The 22,748-nt window shown below is 43.9% G+C and overlaps 1 protein-coding gene across 5 annotated transcripts in view; it reads left to right on the top strand.

The window, feature by feature from the left end:
* Nucleotides 1-22,748, top strand: part of MAGI1 (membrane associated guanylate kinase, WW and PDZ domain containing 1) — a 512,183-nt gene that overhangs the window by 410,284 nt on the left and 79,151 nt on the right. For 4 of the 5 annotated variants that reach the window (XM_087825096.1, XM_087825095.1, XM_087825098.1 and 1 more), the window contains exons 4-7: nucleotides 11,109-11,315; nucleotides 15,862-16,063; nucleotides 19,063-19,145; nucleotides 22,477-22,512. In XM_087825096.1, coding sequence (XP_087681222.1) covers nucleotides 11,109-11,315; nucleotides 15,862-16,063; nucleotides 19,063-19,145; nucleotides 22,477-22,512 — 528 coding nt within the window. Of the gene's footprint in view, nucleotides 1-11,108; nucleotides 11,316-15,861; nucleotides 16,064-19,062; nucleotides 19,146-22,473; nucleotides 22,513-22,748 lie in introns of all 5 variants that reach the window. The other variant, XM_087825094.1, reaches the window with a different exon arrangement.

Raw genomic sequence — 22,748 nt, 5'->3', positions numbered from 1 at the left:
TTCTCTTGACAAATCAGCTAACAGTCTTACGGTAGTTCCCTTTTAGGTAACCAAGTGCTTTGTAAGATTTTTCTGTGTCTTTAACCTTTGGCATTTCAATTATGATGTGTCTTGGTGTGGGCCTCTTTGGGTTCCTCTTGTTGGGGACGCTGCAGGCCCTGGCTTGTCTGTCTGTGTCATTTGCCGGGTTAGGGAAGCTTTCCGCCCTCATTTCTGCAAATAGGTTTTTGTTCCTTGCTCTCTCTCCTCCTGGCTCCGCGTTAAGAACGTTGGTGTCCCAGAGGCCCCTTAAACTGTTCTCATTTTTCTGGTGTTTGGGTGTTTGTTTGTTTGCTTTTTTCTGTTCTGATTGGGTGTTTTCTGCTTCCTTGTCTTCCAAGTTGCCGATTCTAATCTTCTGCTGTGTTTAATCTGCTGTCGATCCCCTGTAATGTCTTCATTTCAGTTACTGTAATCTTCACTCTGACTAGTTATTTTTTGTTTTCTCCATTTTTGTGCTTCCCGTCTCTTTATTGAAGTTCTCACTAAGTTCCTCTATTCTTGCCCTAAGACCATGGCGCATCCTTATAACCAGTGTTTTGAATTCTGCGTCTGGTAGATTGCTTGTCTTCATATTGTTTAATTCTCTTTTTTGGGAAATTTGTTCTGTTCTTTCGTTTGGAACATGTTTCTTTGTCTCCTCATTTTGGCTGCTCCAGGAGTGTCCCCGTGTGGGTTGTATGTGTCCTTCTGTTGTAGATGAGCCATGATTGCTGTTGGCACGTCAGTGAAAGGGATTGTCTCAGCCTGAATGGTTGTGAGGACTGTCTGTGACTGCAGTGGAACTGTTGTGCAGGGATAACCTTATGGAGCAGGGTTTACTTTAGCAGGACTATGGTGCCTGCCAAGTCTGCCCTTTGGGTGTGTGGTTTGTGGAAGTGGTTGAGTGATGCTCTGGTGCGGTCTGAAGCTCGCCACCGAGTGTGTTGGTCCTGGGGCCTCAGGCCAAGATCAGCCATTGCCTGTGCCCTGCCCGGGGCTGCTTGGTATGAGTTCTAAAGTGATCTGCAGATGGTTGCCACTTGTGCCGGGCGGGCATGGAGTTGCCTAGGAGAGGCTAAGCTGCAAACAGAGGCTGGCTGCCACTAGTCCAGACTCAGAGCTGGATATGGGTCATGCCAAGGTCAGATGTTGCTTGTTTGGGATTTGTGGACCTTTGAGAGATTTTAGGAAAATCTGCAGCATGAGCCAAGACAGGCCATTTGTACGGAAAAGCCACTGGAAGCAGCTTGGGCGGGCTAACAAGTTGGGTGGGGCAGGGTCTCAGGGAATCACCAGGGTGGGGTGAACTGTATTAGCTAGGCTGGTGATACTCAGATACGGCCCTCACCTGGGAGTACAGGCTTGGTTGCAGGGAGGGCTCAACAAAGGAATAATGGCCTCTGCCAGAGCTTCCATCTGGGAGAAAACAGCCCCTCCACGCCCCACCCTAAAGCCAGACAATTTACTTTCTCCCCATATATTTTAGGCACCTTTCTAGCTGCTGCCTCAGTGCTGGAGCTCAGAGCCAGTGAGTCCACCAACCAGTAAGTCTGTGCATAGGCCATTTAAGAGGAACCCCTGGGACTCCAGCAGCCTCCGTGTCACTCAGCCACCATTTCCCCTGGATTTCACAGGGAAAAAGTTATGGGGACTTTGCTTCCTGACACTGAAACCCTGGGCTAGGGAGCCTGGTGTGGGGCTGGGACCCCTGGCTCCTCTGGGGGGACCTCTGCAGCTGAGATATCCCTCCTGATTTTTAACACCGCACGTGGGTGTGGGACTAGCCCGCTCTGCGTCTCTGCCTCTCCTACCAGCCTTGCCGAGGTTTCTTCTGTGTATCTCAGTTGTAGGGCTCCTGTTCAGTCAGACTTCTGGTGGTTCTGCCGTTTAGTAGTAATTTTGAAGTGGTTGCGGGAGGAGGTGAGCACTGCTCTTACCTACACCGCCATCGTGACTGGAGCTCTCAGGTATCTTTTTAAGTTCACATGGTGAGCCCGAGGTAGAGCTGGGGCCCAAACCCAGGCAGTTCGGCTCCAGGCTGCACACTCTTGGCCCCTCTGTCTTGGGAGGCAATTAAATTGGAAACAATTTCAAGATAAGTGATGAGTTCTGGGAAGGGAATGACAGGGTGCTCCAGCAGCAGGTCGAAAGAGCCCTACATCTAATCCCGAATCAGAGAAGGGTCCTTGAAGAAGTGATATTTGAACTGAAGCTTGTCGGAGGGTTTCACGAGTTCCAGTGATAGGCTAACAACTGCTTCAGTTCCAAGTCCGTGCCGGCCGTGATGCCCGAGCCCAGAGAGAGCACTGAGGGAGGGAGAGAAGTTAGTGCCGCGGCTCGAGGGGGCGCACAAGGCGCCAGGCCTGCTGCTCTTAGAGCCAGTGCTGTTCAATAGAGTTTTCTTAAGTGATAGAAATGTTCGGTATCCTGAGCTGCCCAACACGGCAACCCACTAGTCACGTGTGGGTATTGTGACTGAGAAACTGAATTTTAAATGTAATTAATTTCAACAAATTAACTTGGAATACCATGTAAAGTTAATATGACATTGACCTTAGCATGGTGGCTGCCATATTTCACAGCGCAGTTCTGAAGACAAACTTCTGCAAGGAAGGATAAGGCCTCTTCCAAAGATCTTTCCCTTCTCACCCAACTGACTGTTGAGAGCTAAGCAAATCTTTAAGTGTTAAGCTCCTTTTTAAAAAGGTATAATTTTAAATTCTCCCCAAAAGAATGTCACTGCAGAGGAGTGGTGATCTTCTTCTATGGATACATTCAGTGACATGTGATGTGGCAGACAAGTAGGGTGAACCAATAAAGCCTCGAGACCTGGTAACCTTGAGAATACTTTTTCAGGCCCAATATTTTGTTTTAGGTTTGGAATTGTGGGCTTATAAGATTCTAAAGCTGGAAATGTGGTAGAGTTTATTTACTCAGATTATAAAACTAAGATCCAGAGACACTGGTCAAGACACTAAAGGGAGCTGAGGGCAAAGCCTAGCCAAATGCCTGCCACCCAGGTCATGTCACAGGCGGGACTGGGATGCCAGTACTTCCTGTCTGCTGCTCGGATATTGACATTTGTTATATAGACTCTTACTAGTTTGTTCATTCATTAAAGATGAAATACTGCACAAAACCAGATATGGTCATTGTCCTTACAGTCTAGAAACACATTCTTCAAATAATCACAGGAATAAATACACTATTGTAAATGTGTTAGGCGCTGTAAAGGAGACTGTAGGATGGGGAGATCTGATCTCTATGGAGCTGGAAAAAACCTTCCCTGTAGTAGTAATGGAGGTGAGCTCTGATGGTTGAGCTGGAGTAGGGTTGCTAGATTTAGCAAATAAAAATATAGAACACCCAGTGTTGCATTTTGTGTGCGAGCCCTAGTTGGAGTTAGTTTTGGACTACCTTGGTGGTGGTGGTAATGAGTCGAATGTAGAGATATTTATGTGATTGAAAAGCTGGACTTGGCAAAGTATTGGTTATCATAATAAGGAGGGAGAGAAGCATAATCCTCCTAGGATGACTCCTCATTTCTTTCTTATAGATGTTGCTACCATTTGCTGGAATCAGAAACACTGGAGAAGGCCAGGTGTGGTGGGGGGGTGGGGGCTCCTTGATGAAACTGTGCAGCCCCCCCAGCTATAGTGCTGGCGGCTCTATAGCCCCTAAAAGGGTCAAGGCCCTTCCTGGTTATGTAAGGAACCCAACCATCACCCCTCCCAAGCAGTCGGAACCAACTTCTCTTTCTGACACTAGACAGAATTAACATCAAGGCAAGTCGAGGCAAAGAGGACAAGAGTAAATGTGTCTGCCCTCTTTGGTCCGACTTCCTAATTGTGGTGCTGAGCTCATGTATTTGATTCGGTGCTTGAAATAAATCAGGTACCCCACCTCCCTTTTGTCCTGCTTCCCTGGTGACATTTTCACTCAGCGAGGCAGCCCGCGGGACTTCTCCGGGAGGAAGTTTACAAGGGATGAGCTGTTTGGTGGAGGTGGTTCCAAGCTTGCCTGTGTTACAGATGCTTCTGGGTAGAAGAGGCTGATTATACACTGTGCACGTTGCAGAGGTCCTCCCTCAGCGTGGAGTTGTGGTGCCAGCGTGACATTTCAAATTGAAGTTAAGGGTTGCAAATTTCTGCGTGTTAATTAGGAAGGGGGATGTCAGCATTCAATAATGTTATTGTTTTGCTTCCTAGAAGGTCTGCAGAAAAGCAGCTGCCAGGGGCATACTTTTGGGGGACACAGAGATAAAACAGGGGTGAAGAGAGTTCTTGTTTGTCATTGAGGAAAATGAGATCGGCTGGAGTCCTGCTCTTTGGCAGGCCTTGGAGGCCTTCTGTTATGATAAGCTCTGTTGGCAGACTCCACCATGGAATGTTCTCTGTTGATAATGAAAGAACCCAAAGGGAATCTGTGTTGCTATTGGCTGTTCCTCTGCATGTGAAGATGAGGAGGCCTGGGGCCAGGGATGGTTCACTTGCTTCCCTGCTCAGAGAGCCCCAAAGATTTCTGGAGTTGAGAGCATAGATGTTGGAGATGGACAGATCTGTGTGTAAATACCAGTCATCACTTATGCATTGTGTGAATTTCAGTTTCTTTATATGAAAATGGGAATATTAATGACTTTTTCTGTAGGGTTGTTAATAAAAAATACAGTAAGGCCCTAGCTGGTTTTTCTTAGTGGTTAGAGTGTCGCCCTGTGGACTAAAGGGTCTCAGGTTTGATTCCGGTCAAGGTCATGTACTTGGGTTGCAGGCTTGATCTGATCCCTGGCCCCGTCGGGGCACATGTGGGAGGCAACCAGTAGATGTGTCTCTCTCACACTGATGTTTCTCTCTCTCTCTCTCCCCCCTCCCCCCCCCCCCACTCTCTCTGAAAAGCAATGGAAAAAATATCCTGGAGTGAGGACTTTTAAAAAAAATTACAGCCCGGCCGGGCGTGGCTCAGCAGTTGAGCGTCGACCTAGGATCCAGGCGATCAGGGTTCGATTCCCGGTCAGGGCACGTACCCATGTTGTGGGCTGCAGCCGATCAATGACTCTCTCATCATTGATGTTTCTATCTCTCTCTCTCCCTCTCCCTTCCTCTGTCTGAAATCAATAAAGATATGTTTAAAAAAAAAAAAAATTTACAGAAAGTGAGTATATGGCTAATACATGTGATAGGTGCACAATAAATAACTTTGGTTAATGTTCTTTGAATATGTATTTTGATAACAGTACCCTCTTCTACAGTGTAAAACTTTTATCTGCCTGCAACATCTGGCACATTTGAGACTGGGGGGGTTGATTACATGCTAACATTGAGCCAAGCACATTGCTGAGTACTTTATATGCGTTAATCTAATTTAATCTTCACAAAAACCCTACGAAATGGGTACTATTCCTATCGTTAGTTTATACCATGGGAACTGAGGCTGGAAGGAGGGAGGCCTCACCTTCTCAGGGTAATGAAACTAGTAACTTGTTTTGCCCTCTTTGGTCTTTTATTTAAAGCCAAATGACTCTGGCAAGAGCAGACACCTAATTATAGGATGTTGGCTTATTGTCATTCTTCGAGTACAAATCTTAGGCCTGCAGGGTGGAGCAGGTAGGAAAAGGAGAGTGGAAAGAAAGTGATGCGGGTTTTATGAATGATCCCATCCAGGGCTGAGTGAGTGATGAGGATCTGAGGTGACTCACATATAATTGATGGACCGGGAAGAAACTGGCCTGCGTCCTGCTGTTACAAACCAGATCCACAGCACAGCGATCCATGCTGCCGTCCACGGGCGCTGTCTCCACGTGCTCAGTGGCTCAAGCTGGAAAGAACTGAGTGACAGTGTGTGCCCTGCACTGTGGCAGGTGTGGGGATGCGTTGGCGCATAAGAACAGATGTGGCCCCTGCCTGCAAGGGCTTCGTAGTCTAGAGGTAAGGACAGGTATTGATTAATTAAGCAGTTGATAAATACAGCAAAGGTCATCGGGAAGGAGAGGTACATGGTTCCCTGAGAACGTATAAGAACCTGTAAGGGCAGCTTTGATCCAGTGTGTGGGGTCAGATACTATCCCCAAGGATGAGTGGATGACAGTGACACGAAGCAGAGGGAAGGGTGTTAACCAGAGAGAGGAGCAGGTGCAAGAACCGTGAGATGAGGTGGGCACAGCTTGATGTGGGGGCTGAAGGAAAACCCCACTGGTTAGGGCAGAAAGAGCAGCGGAGAGCGACCGTGACTGGTGTCTGCAGAGCCAGCGGGGTCGGGCATGTGCAGCCAAAGCAGATATGTCAGATGTCTGTGTCTCTCTGTTCTGTATGTGTATCCATGCTTTACACATCAAAAGCATAATTTTTAACCCCCCAAAAAAGGACATATTTTGCCCCCTTTGGGCTGACACTGTCCCATTGAAAAATCTAGGCTATAGATTCCCAGCCGCTGGTCACTGCCATCCTGTTCTACTTCTTTTCAAAAGCTTGTTCTGTAGGAAGAAGAGAGACAAATCTCTCTCCCTTCCCCACCCCATTCAAAATTATTAAAGAAGCACGGGACTGGGGGACAAAGGGCCATGAGCTGTTTACCTGGACTAGCCAGGTAAAGCAGTTATACTGCTTTGGTCTCAGTGTCCTTAACCTACAAAAGAGGAGTGATTTTCTCTGTCCTGTTTGCCTTGTATGCAAAGGGTGGAGCGTGGCGGAGCCCCATGAGTATCGCCTGAGTACCTGCTACAAATGCAGAATCTCAGGCCCCACCCCGACCTACTGAGTCAGACTCTGCATTTAATGTGCAACTTGATCGTTTGCACAAAGCTTAAGAAAACTGATGTATAGCATGCAGAGAAATTGTGAAGATAGTGTTTTAGTCCCATCTTTACACTTATTTCTAGTGCCAAGGATAGTGCCTGGCTTTAAAAGCGTCTCTATAAAGGAAATAAATGAGTGAATACCAAATTTGTACAAAGAGGCAGTATAGATTTGATTCATTTTTGCTTAAGACCCAGGATACAGTTCTCCTTAAATATTTTATCAAGCTCTAAAAAGTATTCGCAGTTCCCATTAATTTTTAAATGCATGTCAGAAAATGTTTTCTTTGGCTTGGTGGTGGCTAAAACTTGTGCCCGTTAATTACGGCCAGCAGTGACTGCTTCTTCCAGGGGCCCTGCCTGCCCCCCTCCAGCTGCCATCCCTGTGGAGTTTTATTGGAGAGCCAGTTCTGAAAATAGCCACAGAGACACACACACTCCCACTTGGGAGGGAGCCCGGCCACCTCGGAAGTGTATGTTGGCGAAGGTGGGGGCGGAGGGGAGACAAGCTCCCGTCTCCTAGAAATGTGCAGCCTGCCAAGTGATGACCCAAATTAATTTTTTAATCATTTATAATTCTTCACATGATTTTTATTTAATACCATTAAGTGACCCATATATTCTTCCCAGGCGGTCTCTTGTGCATACTCTGTGAGGTCTGTTTTTCTGCCTTGGCTCCGCCTCGCCTGGCTATTTATGAACAGAGTGCCAACTACTGGCAGGGTGGAGAGTTGACTGGAAGGGAGGAGATGTGAACCAGTGGGGAGGGAGGGGGCTAGGCAGGTAGAGGGAGAGTGAATAGAGTGGGCTGAGGCCCTTGGAGAGTCCTGGCAACTGTGGCCAACAGGGGGAGTGCATAATCTGAAGCATTCAGTTTTTAAGTGTTGGTCACTAATTCAAATTGTTTTATAAAATATGTGGGGGGGAAAGACAGACCCACAAAGGAAAGTCTAACCCTCTGCAGTGAGAAAACCACTAGGTAGAAGCTCTTCTATACAGGTCGCAGCCCTGTGGACTGCGAGGGATGCTGGAGCGTTTGAGTAATGCCACCGCCTTCCCTTACCGCTCCGTCTAGTTTCCAGGGCACCTCCCGGGAAGTTACATCAGCCAGCCTTCAGGAGAATCTGCGAGGTTGCTGGGCTGGTGCTCTTCCAGAGAGAACTCGCCCATTTCACAGAGAGTGTACTAGACTGGGTATGAAAAACTTGCCCAGGGTTATTTGGTCATTGGCAGGTTCGGACGCTTACTCCTTTATATCCAGGAATAATACTCAGTTACCAGGTAACCAGCTCTCACATTGTCTCACCCTCCCAACAGGGTGTAACCAGCCGCATTTTAGAGATAGAAACGTGCACTATGGACATTAATGAGTGTTACCAAGCCTCACTCCAGTGGCTTTAGCATGGGCAAAAGGCTTTGAATGGACCCTCTCATCATACCCCATAGCAGGCATTCCAGGTAGAAACTAGGTACCCTTAGAATCCCGGTTTTACAGAAGAGAAGCTGATTTTTTACAGAATAGTAAAATAACTTGCTCAGGGTCGTGAAGCTGGGGTTCGAACCACGGGCTGTCTCCTTCAAGTTCTTTACCATAGTAGCCTGCTGAGCACTGCTAATGCCCATGCATTAGATGAACCCAAATGAAATTGCTGATACTTGACAGTTTGTCTTCTATAACAGCAGTTTCACGTGCTTCGACCTCATGATCCGCACCTTATCTGTCTCCAATCAATTGTAAACTAATTTCCAGAAACAGGAAGCAACTAGGAACAAGTGGATTTTTGGGGGGTGTTTTTGTTGTCTTTAGAAATCTGCCAATCATTTATTAGCTTAAGAAAGACCCTGAACTTGAAAACTGAGTAAAATCCACTTACATTTGTCAAATTTAGGTATAACTTTTATTTTCTAAACATTTGTTTCTGTCATAAACTGAGGATTTCTAAGTTGTAATTAATTCTTAAGTGACGATAGTTTTATGAGTATTACTTCATTTTCATGGCACTGAAAAAGTGATATGATTGTAAAATTATACTCCACATTTTCAGTGGAAGACTCTTATTTGTAGACGTTCCCCTAGTTTAACCTGTAAATCAGAAATAGCCATGATGTTTTGATGTGATTGGAAGGAATTAGAATTAAATTCAATAAAGCTTCGTCTCTATTTTTTGGATGGTGGATGGATGGGTGGATGGATGGAAGGGCTAGGTAGGATAACGGAAGGAAGACATTTGGATGGTGTATGGATGGGTGGATGGTGGATGGATGGGTGGGTGGATGATTTAAAAAAAAAAAAAAATAGCTGCTTAACTTCCCTAAAGCTTACTAATAGTCTTCGGTCAATGGAAGTCACACTGTGGCCGCATTTGAGCCCCGGAAGGCACGGGACAGCCTGCCCCGTCGCGGCTGGGCCTCGGCTCACGGGTGCCCCTTCCTCGCGGCCCTGTGAGCCCCGACACGCACTCATGCGGCCTGTCTTCAGGCTGGCTCTGCTCTGTCTCAGAAGCTTTAAGTTGGAAACCTGAAAGAACTTGGTGGAGGGACTGATACATCTGTCCCCTTCCCTGAAGGAGCGACAGTGCTGAGTGCAGGCCACGGACTGTGCTTACGAGGCCGCTGCCCCGTGTCCTGCGGAGCCTCGCGTGGGGCCTGTGGCCGGCGCACTTCTCAGGTTGAGCGTTCAGAGGACCCCGCTGGTGTGTATTGCACCCTCTCAAAGAGCGCGCGTGTGTATATTCATAAATTTGGCGATTTTAAAAATATTTTAAAGAAATAATATTCATTGAAAATGTTTTAATTATAGAGACGAAGCTTAATGGAAGCAAACTGTTCCTCACTTGTGTCTCCTGCAGACATTCCTGTTCCCTTATCCTCTGTGCTTGTGTAATAAAATGTATGTGTTTTAAATTTTTATTCTGTGTAATTATGAACTGAGGCTAGACAATGGGATGAGATCCTTGAACAGAAACAGAGTGTGCAGGAGTCCTTGTGATTTCCAGGCTCTGCTTAGCGCTAAGCACACGGGAGATGGGGGGGGGGGGGGGGGGGGTAACCAGCCTCCGGGCCTCCCCAAAGGCTGGGGACTGGATCTCGCCTTCCTAATGTTGATGTGTTTATTGTCTACTCACGAAATGTTGATTATAAGCTATATTTTTCAAACTTTGGCTATTTATGAATCACCTTCATGATTTTGTCAATATCTGAACATAATGCCTATTATTTACAGTTTTGGTTTGAAAAGCTTACTTTCTAACTTAAATTTTCAAAAGGAAACTCCTCACGACCATTGCTACACTTAGTTTAGTTGATTAGTTTCTTATTCTATATACTTGCCTTTTTAAACTTTCAAGTTTTAAAAAGTCAAGTTTTAAAGTATTGTTTTTATTAATTTGTTACTTGTTGTTTTATTTTACTTTATTTTTCCATCACCATTTATCCCCTCTATGTCCCCTTCCACCTCCCCCCGCAATCACCACACTTTTGTCCATGTCCATGATTTTAAAAGTAAGCTTTATATTACTTCCACAGTTTACTAGCTAGGTTTTTTTCAAGTGCATATTAAAAATATACACACTTATTAAAATGCAAAAATCCATTATGTACCACCCAGAAGCACATTCAGGTCAGATCTTAACCAAACTTTGGGGGAAAGTGACTGGAAAAAGATGGACAATTACTAAAAGAAGGACTTGTAAAGGTTGCCACGGTTGGCACAGTTCCTGTTAGAACTTGGCAAGGTTGGTCCCACCTAGAATGACCCCGAGCGCCAAGCCTGCCATTCAGTTAAAGAGGCGCCACGTGGTGTTCACTGTCCTTCTTTTTAAATATGCCCTGGTGCCCTCTTGAGGAGTCCCCTTATTAAGGGAAGGTGACCTCCACTTGGTAGACTGTGAGGGTGCAGGCAGTAATGAATTTTTTATTTTCTGCGAGGTTCACTCTCAGTCAGAGTCAGCATTCTGCCAGTGCATATATGTAAAAAGTGACCAATTGAAATTCAAATGTAATGAGGGTGAAGTGTTGCTATTCAGCACAGCCGCCTTTGTTTTGAGTCCTAGTAAGTTCTTTGCACCAAAACAATGCAGCTTTCCTTCTAGCTTCTGAAATCATCATGTCTAGCTGGGTACCAATGACATCTTTTCCAACCCATTTCAGAAACAAAATACTGTTTGTTTGTTTTGTTTGTTTGTTTGTTGTTTCAGTTTAAATACATATATTTTAAATGTGCGGAGACATTTGGACGTGAAGTCTTGAAAAAATAAAGTATTCTTTTTGAAACATGCAAATGTGTCTCTCCATCTCCTAGGAAACTATTATGGGACACCCAAACCTCCGAGCCAGCCAGTCAGTGGGAAAGTGATCACGACGGATGCCTTGCAAAGCCTGCAGTCCGGCTCCAAGCAGTCGACCCCAAAGCGCACGAAGTCCTACAATGACATGCAAAATGCTGGCATAGTCCTTGCAGAGCATGAGGAGGGGGAGGATGTTCCTGAAATGAACAGTAGCTTCACAGGTAAAGACCCCAGGCTCTCCCCGTCAGGGGGCGTGGAGAAAGGGGGCCTGGGAGGCTTTTTGCAAAGAATTATGAGAAGGTTTCTGTTCTCCAGAGGAATTAGGAAGGGTCACCAGGATTCCAACTCTGACCACACAGTGCTTGGGAGAGCTGGTCTTTTCCCGTTTATCATGCTGCTTCGCAAGACTTTTAACTTCACCCAAATACCCTAAAGGGGCTGGAGGGACATGTCTGTATCAGGGAGTGGGGAATAATCAGCATTGTTTCTATCTCTTCAAAATTATATATATAAAATGTTTTTTATATATATAATTATATATAACATATGAGGGTATTTGTATTTTGTTTATTAATTTCCTGACTTGGCACTGCCCCATAATTATAGCTGATTGCTTATATAGAGAAATATGAAAATTTGTTTAACAGTTTAATAACAATTGATGCCACGAGGAAGGCAAGCATTATTTATGTCAGACCTTTCTAAGTAGAGAGAGTGGAAATATATCCTACTAATGTAGGGAAATTTTACTGTATGCCCTGTAAGATGAAAAATAACAAATACTCTGTTTGTATCTTGCACATGCATTCCATACTGCATGGCATATCTTACTCATTGCATTACCTATTTATATGTATTCAGGGCTGTCTACCCCCACGCTTAGGTGTGCTGTGTTTTATGAAGGGATCTGCAAGGACTGCCTCTGGGTAAGGCTCTACAAGTTGGGTCTTGCACATTTCCAGGTGGCACCATTCACAGAAGCTGTGATGGATGTTCCCTGGATTGGTTCTGTCCAAAAATATTTTTCACTATATGGGGGGTTTGACCTTATATAGTAACTCAAAATGTAATTGCATGGTAGTTGAGTTACTACAGTCTATAATGTTGTGAATTTGAAGAATATCTTGTTTCCTGTATTTTTTCTATACTTAAATATTTTCTTTAGTATTTTAGGGTTGTAGTTCTCAAGGAGTTATCCATTTGCAGCATATGAATCCTCCTCTCGCATAGAGACCCCTTCTGACTTCATCACATTCAGCCATTATTACTTAGTTAGACTTGACCCCAATAAAGGGGCAATTACTTAAACTCTGTATTTCCTCCTTATGCTGCCAAGTCTAATAGAATAACATCTAGGGGAAAGTTTGTGTGATTCGAATGCTTCCTGCAGCCTGTATGGGCCTCTCTGAGGTTTGCTCAGTCTTTAAAGCTAAAAAACACGAAATTCTTCAACATGGCAATTAAAAACATTTTTTGATGACTTTATTGTCATAACAGTAGCCCAAGCCCTCTGCAAGAAGCATTGGAAAACGTAGGAGGAAACCTGGTTTCCACCTCATTGTCAACATATTATCTACTTCTCACATTTGTAAAATAACTAGCTAGGATTAAATCATGTCTGTTTCCCCATCTAGCTGTAAAAATTTGATTCCATGAAAATCTGCATTTTTCTCAATTAGAATGGGTTAGGCCAGTGCTAACTTATAGTTGCAATAGCTGGTTTCCTCCTCATTGTCAACATATTATCTACTTCTCACATTTGTAAAATAACTAGCTAGGATTAAATCATGTCTGTTTCCCCATCTAGCTGTAAAAATTTGATTCCATGAAAATCTGCATTTTTCTCAATTAGAATGGGTTAGGCCAGTGCTAACTTATAGTTGCAATAGCTAGGAGAAATGTGCCACTTTTTACGTATACCTTATTGAAAATAGGTGATTTCATTCACTTAGAAGTAAATACTCATTTCTGGTTAGTAGCTCTCATTGATATGAAAGCAGATTATTTAAAAAATCAATATTTCTTTTAAAAATAGCTAATATTTCGCCCCAGCCGGTTTGGCTCAGTGGTTAGAGTGTTGGCCCGCAGACTGAGGGGTCCCGGATTCAATTCTGGCCAAGGGCATGTACCTCAGTTGCAGGCTCAATCCCCTGCCTGGGTCAGAGTGCATGTGAGAGGCAACCAATGGATGTGTCTCTCTCACATCGATGTTTCTCTCTCTCTCCCTTCCACTCTCTCTGAAAAGCAATGGAAAAAATATCCTCCAGTGAGGATTAAAAAAAAAAGCTAATATTTTAATGTCTAAATCTTTCAACAAATAAGAATGGCGAGTCATGATATAACCCAAAACACAGATGTGGGCACAGAAACCTTTGAGTCACGTGCAGTGAAACAGTTCTGCCAAGTGGCTGGATGGTCCTGAAGAAGCATGTGCCTTTATCTGTCCTTTGTTTATTAAGTAGATGTCTTGGTAGAAGGCACGTAGGGGTAGTTGACTCTAAGTCTTGATGCTTTTCCTATTTCTAGCCAATAAAATCTCTGTCTCTAGAAGCCACACCTCAGAAAATCTGTCCCCACAGAATCTCCACTTGAAATCCTGGCATCAAAGGAAAACTTCTGGGCCCAGATCATCTTTGCTAAAGTCAGTCTGATCATTAGTTTCTGTACAAAAATGTGGCACCTGATTGTCTTAATTTGAGTGCCTGTCTTTATGCCCAGAAAGCCAATAGGATGCACAGAGAACTGGCCTCAATCTATACATGGATGGGGCAGCCTCAGTATGTGAGGAATATGTTGAATGAATGCCCCTCACTTACCAAACTACAACTGTGACAGCTGATAACCTGTCATACCCGATCTCATATAAATTCTTTCAAATAATTGACGCTACCCAGCCTGTGATATTTGTATCAAACCAACTGTGTCAGAGCATTTTGCACTCTGAACCACTTTAAGTAGCAATCCACCAGCCACTTGGAGCGTAGAGCGATAATAGCATAGTGAGGTCTTCATGTTAACAATCTCTCCTGGTGATTCTTATGTACATTTAAGTGAGAAAAGTGGACCTTCCCTAGATATACCAGAAATGAATATGTGTTGGCTCCTAGAGAACTAGGGTGAATCTTTTCATTCTTGCCAAGCTTTGAATTTTTTCTTTATTGATTAGTAATTTCAAAATATTTCCTCTCTCTTGGCCTAATTTCTTTTTCCCTTCAAACCTGCACTCCTGGATGTAAATTTTAAAACCAACTCAAATTAACTTAAGCAGAAAAGGGAACTTAGAGGATTGAGTTGTTGAAGAGGCCAGGGACAGCCTCGATTTCAGGCTGAAGTCAGAGGCTTGAGTCCCAGGTATTAGGTGACTTTCTGTATCTTTCATCTCTGTTTTCCTCTGTGTAGGGATAAGTGTCAGGCAGGTTTGACGAGCTGTGTCAGGAGGGTCACCCGTACCTATCAGCTTAATATCTTCAGCATCAAGGGGCCACCTCTTGCTTGAAAAGAACAAAACTTCCATGCCTGACGTTCATTGGTTTGCCTTGGATCATGTGCTGATCCAGTCACAAAGGCAGGAGAGACAGGAGTGTGCCTTGGGCCCACTGCCTGAGCGAGGAGTGAATTTGAGGCAGTCCCCGTCTGGATCTGGAATAAAGGGGATGATTTTTAAAGGGAGATCTGAGTGGTGGTACCAGAAAAGGAACAGATGCAGAGTAAGGCACGACCACAGGCAAATAGCCTCCTTAGTGGTGGAGAGGTTTTGGTGGCGGTGGTGGTTTCATAGACATCCTCCATCTAACCCTTGGGTTACCTTTGTTCTCCTGAGTGTCATTGGGAGCTGGAGCTGCCTGCTGATCAGAGAAAGATCCGATTATAGCCTTTCATTATTCCTCAGTCTGCGTTCAGTAAATCAGAAATGTCTACAGCACAATCACTATGTGAGATAGAAAGTCATCCATCCCTGATTTTATGATTTCAAACCCCGTAGAGACTGACATTTAATGTCATCAGCCTCTATAAAAATTCAGCCAGAATGTCAACACTGCCCTTTGTGGATACTTTGCTGACACTATCTCTTGATGTTTCTAGTTAATAAGAAGAAGACAAGGAGACTCACTTACTTAAAGGCTTCTTTTAAGACCCAAGTCAAATCTGTCCACCTACATAAGACTGTCCTGGGGGTAACTGTCTTGGTTTTCACAGGAACATTCTCCTCACTTTTGCAAAAAGAGGCTCAACTCTGACTCACTGGTACAACTGTCTCTATGTTCTAAACTTTTATGTACTTTCCACCTTGATTGGTGAGTCTTTGATCTTTGCCACTGTCAACCAGAAATGCTTTAAATAATTTATGCAGAATGGACAAGACTGCCACTCCGTCTGTGTTCAGCATGGACTTCTTTCTTGCCTTCAAAAGTCCTGAGTCGTGAAACCAGATGATACCTCGGGCATGACAGTGCAGCGCGTCATCCGTGTTTCAATGACGTGCTGTTTCTTTTTTTTTTCTTCTTCTTCTTTTTATGACCTTTTTAGTTTAAGAAACTTTAGGCTTTGAGTGATGATTTCTTTCTTCTTTGGCATTTCCAAGATTGTGAGCAATGCGTTATGGATGTTTCTCTCCTCTTTGTGTTTAGGTAAAATAAATTTGGCCCATCATTTTGATGTTTTCTATTTAAAAACGTTAAATAAAGCAGAACATAGTCAATGGTCGGGAAGGACGGGGGCTCTGAGGCGGGTGTGACTGATGTCGTCTCTCTGTCTCCCCCCGCGCAGCCGACTCCGGTGACCAAGAAGAGCACGCCGTCCAGGAAGCGGCGCTACCGCCGGGGAACAGTAGCCGCGTCGCTGCTCCCATCACGGACCCTTCTCAGAAGTTCCCTCAGTACCTACCTCTTTCTGCAGAGGATAATCTAGGTCCTCTACCTGAAAACTGGGAGATGGCCTATACCGAGAATGGCGAAGTCTATTTTATAGAGTAAAGTATACCATTATTTCTGCCTGGCTCTCTCCCTGTCCTTCATCCCCCTTCCTCCCCTTTCTCTAGCAGCTACAGATGTAGATTAAACCTGAAAGGATTGATCACAGGCTATTCTTTATACAATTTAATAAGCTTTGTACAAAAAAGCAATTAGCATATCATCCTAAGTCATTGAGCCTGAATAGCTTGAGGAAACATAACAGTTAATAATTTCCTTAAAGAGCTAGACAACTAAATTATGGCGCATTTTTAAATTATGGTCTAATATATCAAGAATATATTTAGGCATTAAAAATAGGTAAGTCCTTTGCTTATGTTTTCTTAGTTGGGTTGCCATTTTCTTTTTGTTAAGTTTTAAGAGCTCTTCATGGATTCTGGATACAATTCTCTTATCATACTCATGATTTCCAAACATTTTCTCTAAGCCAGGGTTTTCTTTTTATTGTCTTAACTGTGTCTTATGAAGAGCTGGAAGTTCTTAATTTTGATGAAATCTGATTGATTTATTTTTTCTGTTGTGCCTTGTGCTTTTAGTATAGTAGCTAAGAAATCTTTGCTTAACTCAAAGTCATAAGGCAGTCATTTTCTGCTATATTTCTTTTAGAAGATTTATAGCAAATAAATTAACCTCAACCTCCACCTTACACTTCATACAAAAAATTTACTCAAAGTAAATCACCATAGATTTCAATGTAAAATGTAAAGCCATAAAAGTTAGAAAGAAAAAACTGTAACAAAGTATACAGGTTTTTTCCTAGGAATTGGCAAAGAGTTCTTAGGTTTGATATCATACAGTGATCCCTAAAAGGAATACGTGATAAACCCAGCTTCATCAAAATGAAAACCTTTTGCTAAAAAAAAGACCCTGGTAAGAGGCTAAAGAGACAAACAATACACAGGGAATATCTGCAAACCCAGGATCTGAAAATTGACTGGTACTTAGACTATATAAAGAACTCTCAAAACTCTGCAGTGTAAAATATAAAACCCAGTTAGAAAACGAGCTAGATGCACGAACGTACATTTCACCCAAGAGGATTACAGGTGGCAGGTAAGCGCTGGGGACAGCTTCGCACCATCAGCCTTGAGGGAGATGCAGATAAAGCTGCGAAGAGATGACGTGCCTTTCGGATGGCTGAAATGAGACACAGCAACAGCACGAAGTGATGGCAGAGGTGCCGAGAAGCTAGACCACCGTGCATTGCCAGTGGGTATGGAAACCATATGGCATTGTGGAGAACAGGCTGGCAGTTTCTTCAAAAACTAAACCTGCAGCTACAGGATGACCTAGCAGCTGCACCTTTGGCCAGAGAAGTGAACACGTACATTCGCAGGAAAACCTGTACATGAATATTTAAGTAGATTTATTCCAAATAGCCAAAAACTGGAAACAACCCGGATGCCCTTCGGTGGTTAGGCTGTGGTCCGTTCATGCCATGGAGACCACTGGACAACGAAGAGGACTGGTGTGTGCGGCAGTCTCAGCGAGAATTTTGCTGCATGAAACTGCCAGTCCCCAAAGGTTACGTACGTCATGTGTGGTTCTATTTACATAGCATTCTTTCAATGACAAAATTATGGAATGGCGAACAGATTACTGGTTGCCACAGCTTTAAAGTGGGTTTTACGGCATTTAGAAGAGAACCAGAAGTGCATGAGGGCTCCTTGTGATGATGGAAATGTTTCGTATCTTGACTGTGTGGCTATCAGTGTCCTGGATGTGACGTACTGTGGTTTTGCAAGATGATACCATTGGTGGTATCTGGGTAAAGGCAGTGTGGGGTCTCTACGTGTTGTTTTGGGTTTTTTTTTAACTGCATGTGTATCTGCAGTTATCTCAAAAAAATTTTTAAGTGTTTTATTTAAAAATCACTCCCAGCATTGACCAGTTGAGATGGTGTGTTCTACGCATTTGCACATTTCATTTTTCACTGAAGGCATGATTATTTCCCAACATATAATAAGGTTTGAATCTAAGACAAACAACTGTGGCAATTTTTAAAAAACATATTTACAACCTAAACTTCATATTTCAAAACAAGTTTAGGTTACTGCCTAAATTTCCAAAAAATTTTTTTTTAATTTTTAATTTCCATTTCTGGTTTGAGGCGTGAACTCCTGTTCCTGCAGCCCTCTGCCCCTCCTCTTTAGCTTGCAGAGAGTGGACCGGGAGCTCGAGCAGGACTGCCCCGTGTGTTGATCTCTGTGGGTCAGTTCTACCGGTCATCCTTGGGACATTTCTAATAGGATGAAGGGCACTTCTTGGACATGTTCTGCATACTTGCAAACGTTCAGGGTCTCAGTCGGGGTCTGTTGAAACACTTCATCTAGGGTTACACCCTCCAGAAGGCAGCTGAGCAGCATGTGTGCCTGCCCCAAGGCCTTTCTCGGCCCCGGTTTATTTCTGTTAGGTAATCTTGGGTTGCCTTCACTGCATCTGGATCACAACTTGGGACGCTGCAGTTAATGATATGTATTGGCTGCCTTGAGCCACTCTCATGAATTGAGGCAGTTTCCCGCTGTCATGAGAAGTTTTATGTAATAGAATAAATGAAAGAGCAGCCTCCTTTGTGAATTCCAGCTTTCAAGATTTAAGTCATAGAAAATTTAAAATAAAGGGTGTTTGCTCTTCAGTAAATTTAAAATAAATTGGGGTTTGCGCCTCAGCAAATGTGAAGACTAAAAGAAGTCTAGACAACGGTGGACAGTATAGACAAGGTGTCATTTGGAACTCATTTTTCAAAAATAAAACTGGTATTACCATTTCAGCTCTCAATAATGGAGTGATTCTATCTTACGTTAAGTAAAAAGCCTGCCGAAGATTTTCCCTAAGCCATTTCATAATTCCAAACCAGGGCCCTTCTGGTCTGGGTTTGCTGTTGCAAAATATAACTTTGGTTGAAGAACAAATGCTCAGGAGTGTATAATTTTTCTGTCACTAAGCCCTTTGTTCGTCCTTTCTAAACACATTTCTTGTTTTTGTTTCTGAATTTCAGCCATAACACAAAAACAACGTCTTGGTTAGACCCTCGGTGCCTGAACAAGCAGCAGAAGCCTCTGGAGGAGTGTGAAGATGATGGTAAGGGGCTTGGAGGTCTCGACTTAAGTGGTTCGTTGTTTGTGCAGATTTTAGGGAGTTGTAGCAAAGTCAGCCAGTTTCACCAAGGAGTTCTTAAAAGGGAACCCAGTGTCGAGTAAGTGCACTCAGGTTTCCAATAGAAGAAGGGAAATCAGTAGAATTGTTTAAAAGAATGATTTGTTTACATGTAAAGGCAGATCCGTAGTTACATCTCCATTGGAAACAGAACTTGACACAGTCAGGAACTATTCAAATGAAGACATAGCCTCTGCCTTCAGGAACTGGGAAAAAACTCTAGAAAGCCTCTAAGAATAGAGACTTGCCTACTGAACCCTAATCCTATATTATGAAATTCTTAGGAGGGAAAGTCAGTAGCTTTTCTTAAACTGTCCATGTTTCATGACTGTTATTTCCCCAGCATTGGGGTCGGGAAAGCAGAGCTTGACTTGTTTGGGAATCTCTGTGTAACTCAGAGTGTATCCTAAATACCTGAAAGTCTCTTTTTCCAAGGAAGAGGCCGAGGTGTTACCCGAGCCCCCTCTCCTTGTTATCCCAAAACAGGATCAACTGGCTGTAAAAGTTACTGTTTTAAAAAGTTCACATCAAGGCTGTGGGATTTCTAATTACTCTTCCAAAATGAAAAAAAATTATGACAGAAGAAACGCGTTCCCTTCCACTACCCTGAAGTCTTTCCCAGGTTCTACCAAAATTTCTTTTTGACACGGACGAATTAAAAGGGAAAGGGTTTGCTTCGCTACTCACTATTCATTCTGGCAGTGGAGCCAGTGCAGTGATTGAATTAGTGTAATTATTTTACTGTCAGGTAGTGAACCTGTATGAATTTACCTACGAGGCAGAATTGGGGGGTCAGCGCGATGCCGTGGGAACGCCGCACGGCCGCTCCCCTTGTTCATGGCTGCGGGTTGCGGGAAGTGACCGTGGGCGCGCTCGGTTTCCGCGCTGCCTTCGAGTGGGAACGCAAACCCTCTGGCCAGGGGGCCTGGCCGCGGTGCTCGTGTCATTCGGTGGCCGAGGCCACTCCTGAAGAAGGAAGGGACCAGTTGTGGTCACTGCATTTTACACGTTTCAGGGATGAGGGACGGTCCTGATTGTTCAGATGCTCGGTTCGATATGTAATAATGCACAGGCGACGAATTCTCCAAACTCAGCAAAATACACATTCAACCGTAAAACTTCACGGCACCAAATTTAAACTTTATCTGAGGCCGATGATTCTGAAGGCACTTTAGGTACTCCTGTTACCGCAGGGCCTTTCGTGTCAGTATCCGTTGTCATTACGCTGGGAATGTACGAAAACGCCTGTGAACGTAACTTCATAGGTTGTAGAAAACTCCAGCAGTTTTTACTGAGAAAAAGTGTTAATGCAGTGAAAGTATTGAGTAGAATTACTGAACGGTTTTGTTACCAAATCTAGAGCGTTTTCATTCTTAGGTTGCTTCTCATTGGCGTTAATGCCATTGCCTTTGGAACAAGTATGTGTTCATACCAAACGCACTTAGTTTAGCAACTTTCCCTTCAACACTAGAATTCCCATGTTCTTTTTCTCGTGGAAATTGTGTGTATGTCTACGTGCCTGTGTACACAAACAGTGTAACTATATAACCCGATTATACCACCGTGACAAGAATAGGTTCCCTCACCTGCATTGTCTCTTGCCAGTTAACACAAAGCGGCCTTGCGTTGTTGGTTATATCATAACACAAAGAAGAGCAACATTGCTGGTCACAGTATTGCTTCTGCATTTCTTTCCATGCTCTGTAGATACGCTGCTGCTGGTTAAATGTGCAGTTCCCTCTGCTCAGAATACCCTCAAATTCCACATCTATTCATTGGGTGCCTCCTATATGTCAGTTGGGTTCTAGGAACTTCGGATGGATCAACGAACACAGTAAACAAAAGGCCCTGCTCTCGGAGAACTTAAATTCTAGTCATTTTTCACTCAGTCTCTTTGGTAAATGTTGCATATCCCTCAGGTTATAGCTCAGAGACCGTTCCCATGACTTGCCCCAGATGTGATTAGGTCACTTATGATGTGTCTCACTCTAGAGGGCTTATCACACTTTTCATTTCATTTTTATTTACATGAGCTTTGGGCTTATCTCCTCCAGATGGAGGGGATAATTGTGCCTTTTTGGTACCTCTGTCACCTAGCATAGTGACTGGCACAGAGTCGGTCTCACTAGATAATTATGGAAGAAATAAATGAAAGCCCCCAAAGACATTATTAAGTAACACCCAAATGAGCATTCTCGTGAAAGGTTTCATGTAAATCACCTTCCCTCTTTGAGAAACAGTGCCAGCGTCAGAACGTACTATGAGCAATTGTATAGCCTTTAAATAAAAAGTGTGTAAGGTGTTCAGGGCCATGTTGGTTATACGTCAGCAATCGATTCATTCATTTTGTCAACCTGAGAGATGCTTAGGCCCTGTCATGTACCAAAACTACACTGGCCCTGAGCCCATCGCAGTAGCAAAAACAGGCTCGGTCCCTGGTTTCGTGGAGCTTACTGTGGAGGGGATGGCCACCCGCTCAGTAGCTAAGTGCATAAGGGACTTTATGTGTGAAATCTGTTGTATGCTGTCCTGTGTTCTCTCCGCAGATAATAAAATGTTTTACTGACAGCAAGGGCGGGGTCAGGAATGGAAAGGATCTTCACTTTGTTTTGCTCACTGAAATTATTGAGAACATTTTCATTCTAATATTTCTGAGCAGTTTGACTGGGAAAACTTATAGAAAGTAAACTGCCTCCTTCAGGGCAGGCTTTGCTTCCCTAATGTACATCATCATGACATACTTCATCTTTCTAACCCCTTTTAAAGATACTGAAGGCTACCTCACTCTACAGTCTGCATTCTCAATTTGACCTCGCCTCCCATTTTTCAGGCAGCAGCATCACTTAAGTTAAGTAATGCTTTAATTGTGAGTGTAACTGCCTCACTGATTCGAGGATTATTGAAGGATTAAAAGGACTAATATCGAAAGGCCTGACAGCTTTGCTTGCTCGAAATAGGTCTGTAATAAGTGACTTTTCGCCTAAGAACATTGAAACCGCAAAGGTATTTTCATCTTTTACAACCAATCAAACCCTATTTTGCAATGCAAGGAAATGAGCCATATAATTATGTTGCCAATATCAGCTCTTACCGCTCTGTGATTTACACTGAGGTCTCCGGCTTATTGGCCACAATGCAGGTAAGGACAAAAGCGAGTAATGTGTTGGCTGCTGTTTTTCTGAGGGGAGTTTCCTTCTTGGTGCTGGTGTCTGACTCTTCTCTCTTTCTGCCTCCTTCCTGCTGCTCTTTGGAGAAGAAGGGGTCCACACCGAGGAGCTGGACAGCGAACTAGGTAAACCCTCCGGCTGCCGCTGCTGCATGACTTGCCCTGAGCGCTCTTGTCGCCGGTGAATTGCTTAAGCTCTCGCTTTCTTTAGTTTGCATTCTCCAATTATGATTTCCATCCCGGTTTACCCACGAGAGGCCACCTCTCAGCCCGTGCGCCTGACTCACGCATCATGCAGAGTTGTAACAAATGGCCCTACACAGAAGAAACCCGAGTGAATTGGCTACAGCGAGTGAGCACGG

Source organism: Miniopterus natalensis, chromosome 15 (genome assembly GCF_054644295.1).
Source record: "Miniopterus natalensis isolate mMinNat1 chromosome 15, mMinNat1.hap1, whole genome shotgun sequence".
NCBI classification, from domain to species: Eukaryota; Metazoa; Chordata; class Mammalia; order Chiroptera; family Miniopteridae; genus Miniopterus; species Miniopterus natalensis.
The sequence above is the reverse complement of the archived record's forward strand: the minus strand, read 5'-3'. Positions and strand labels throughout refer to the sequence as shown.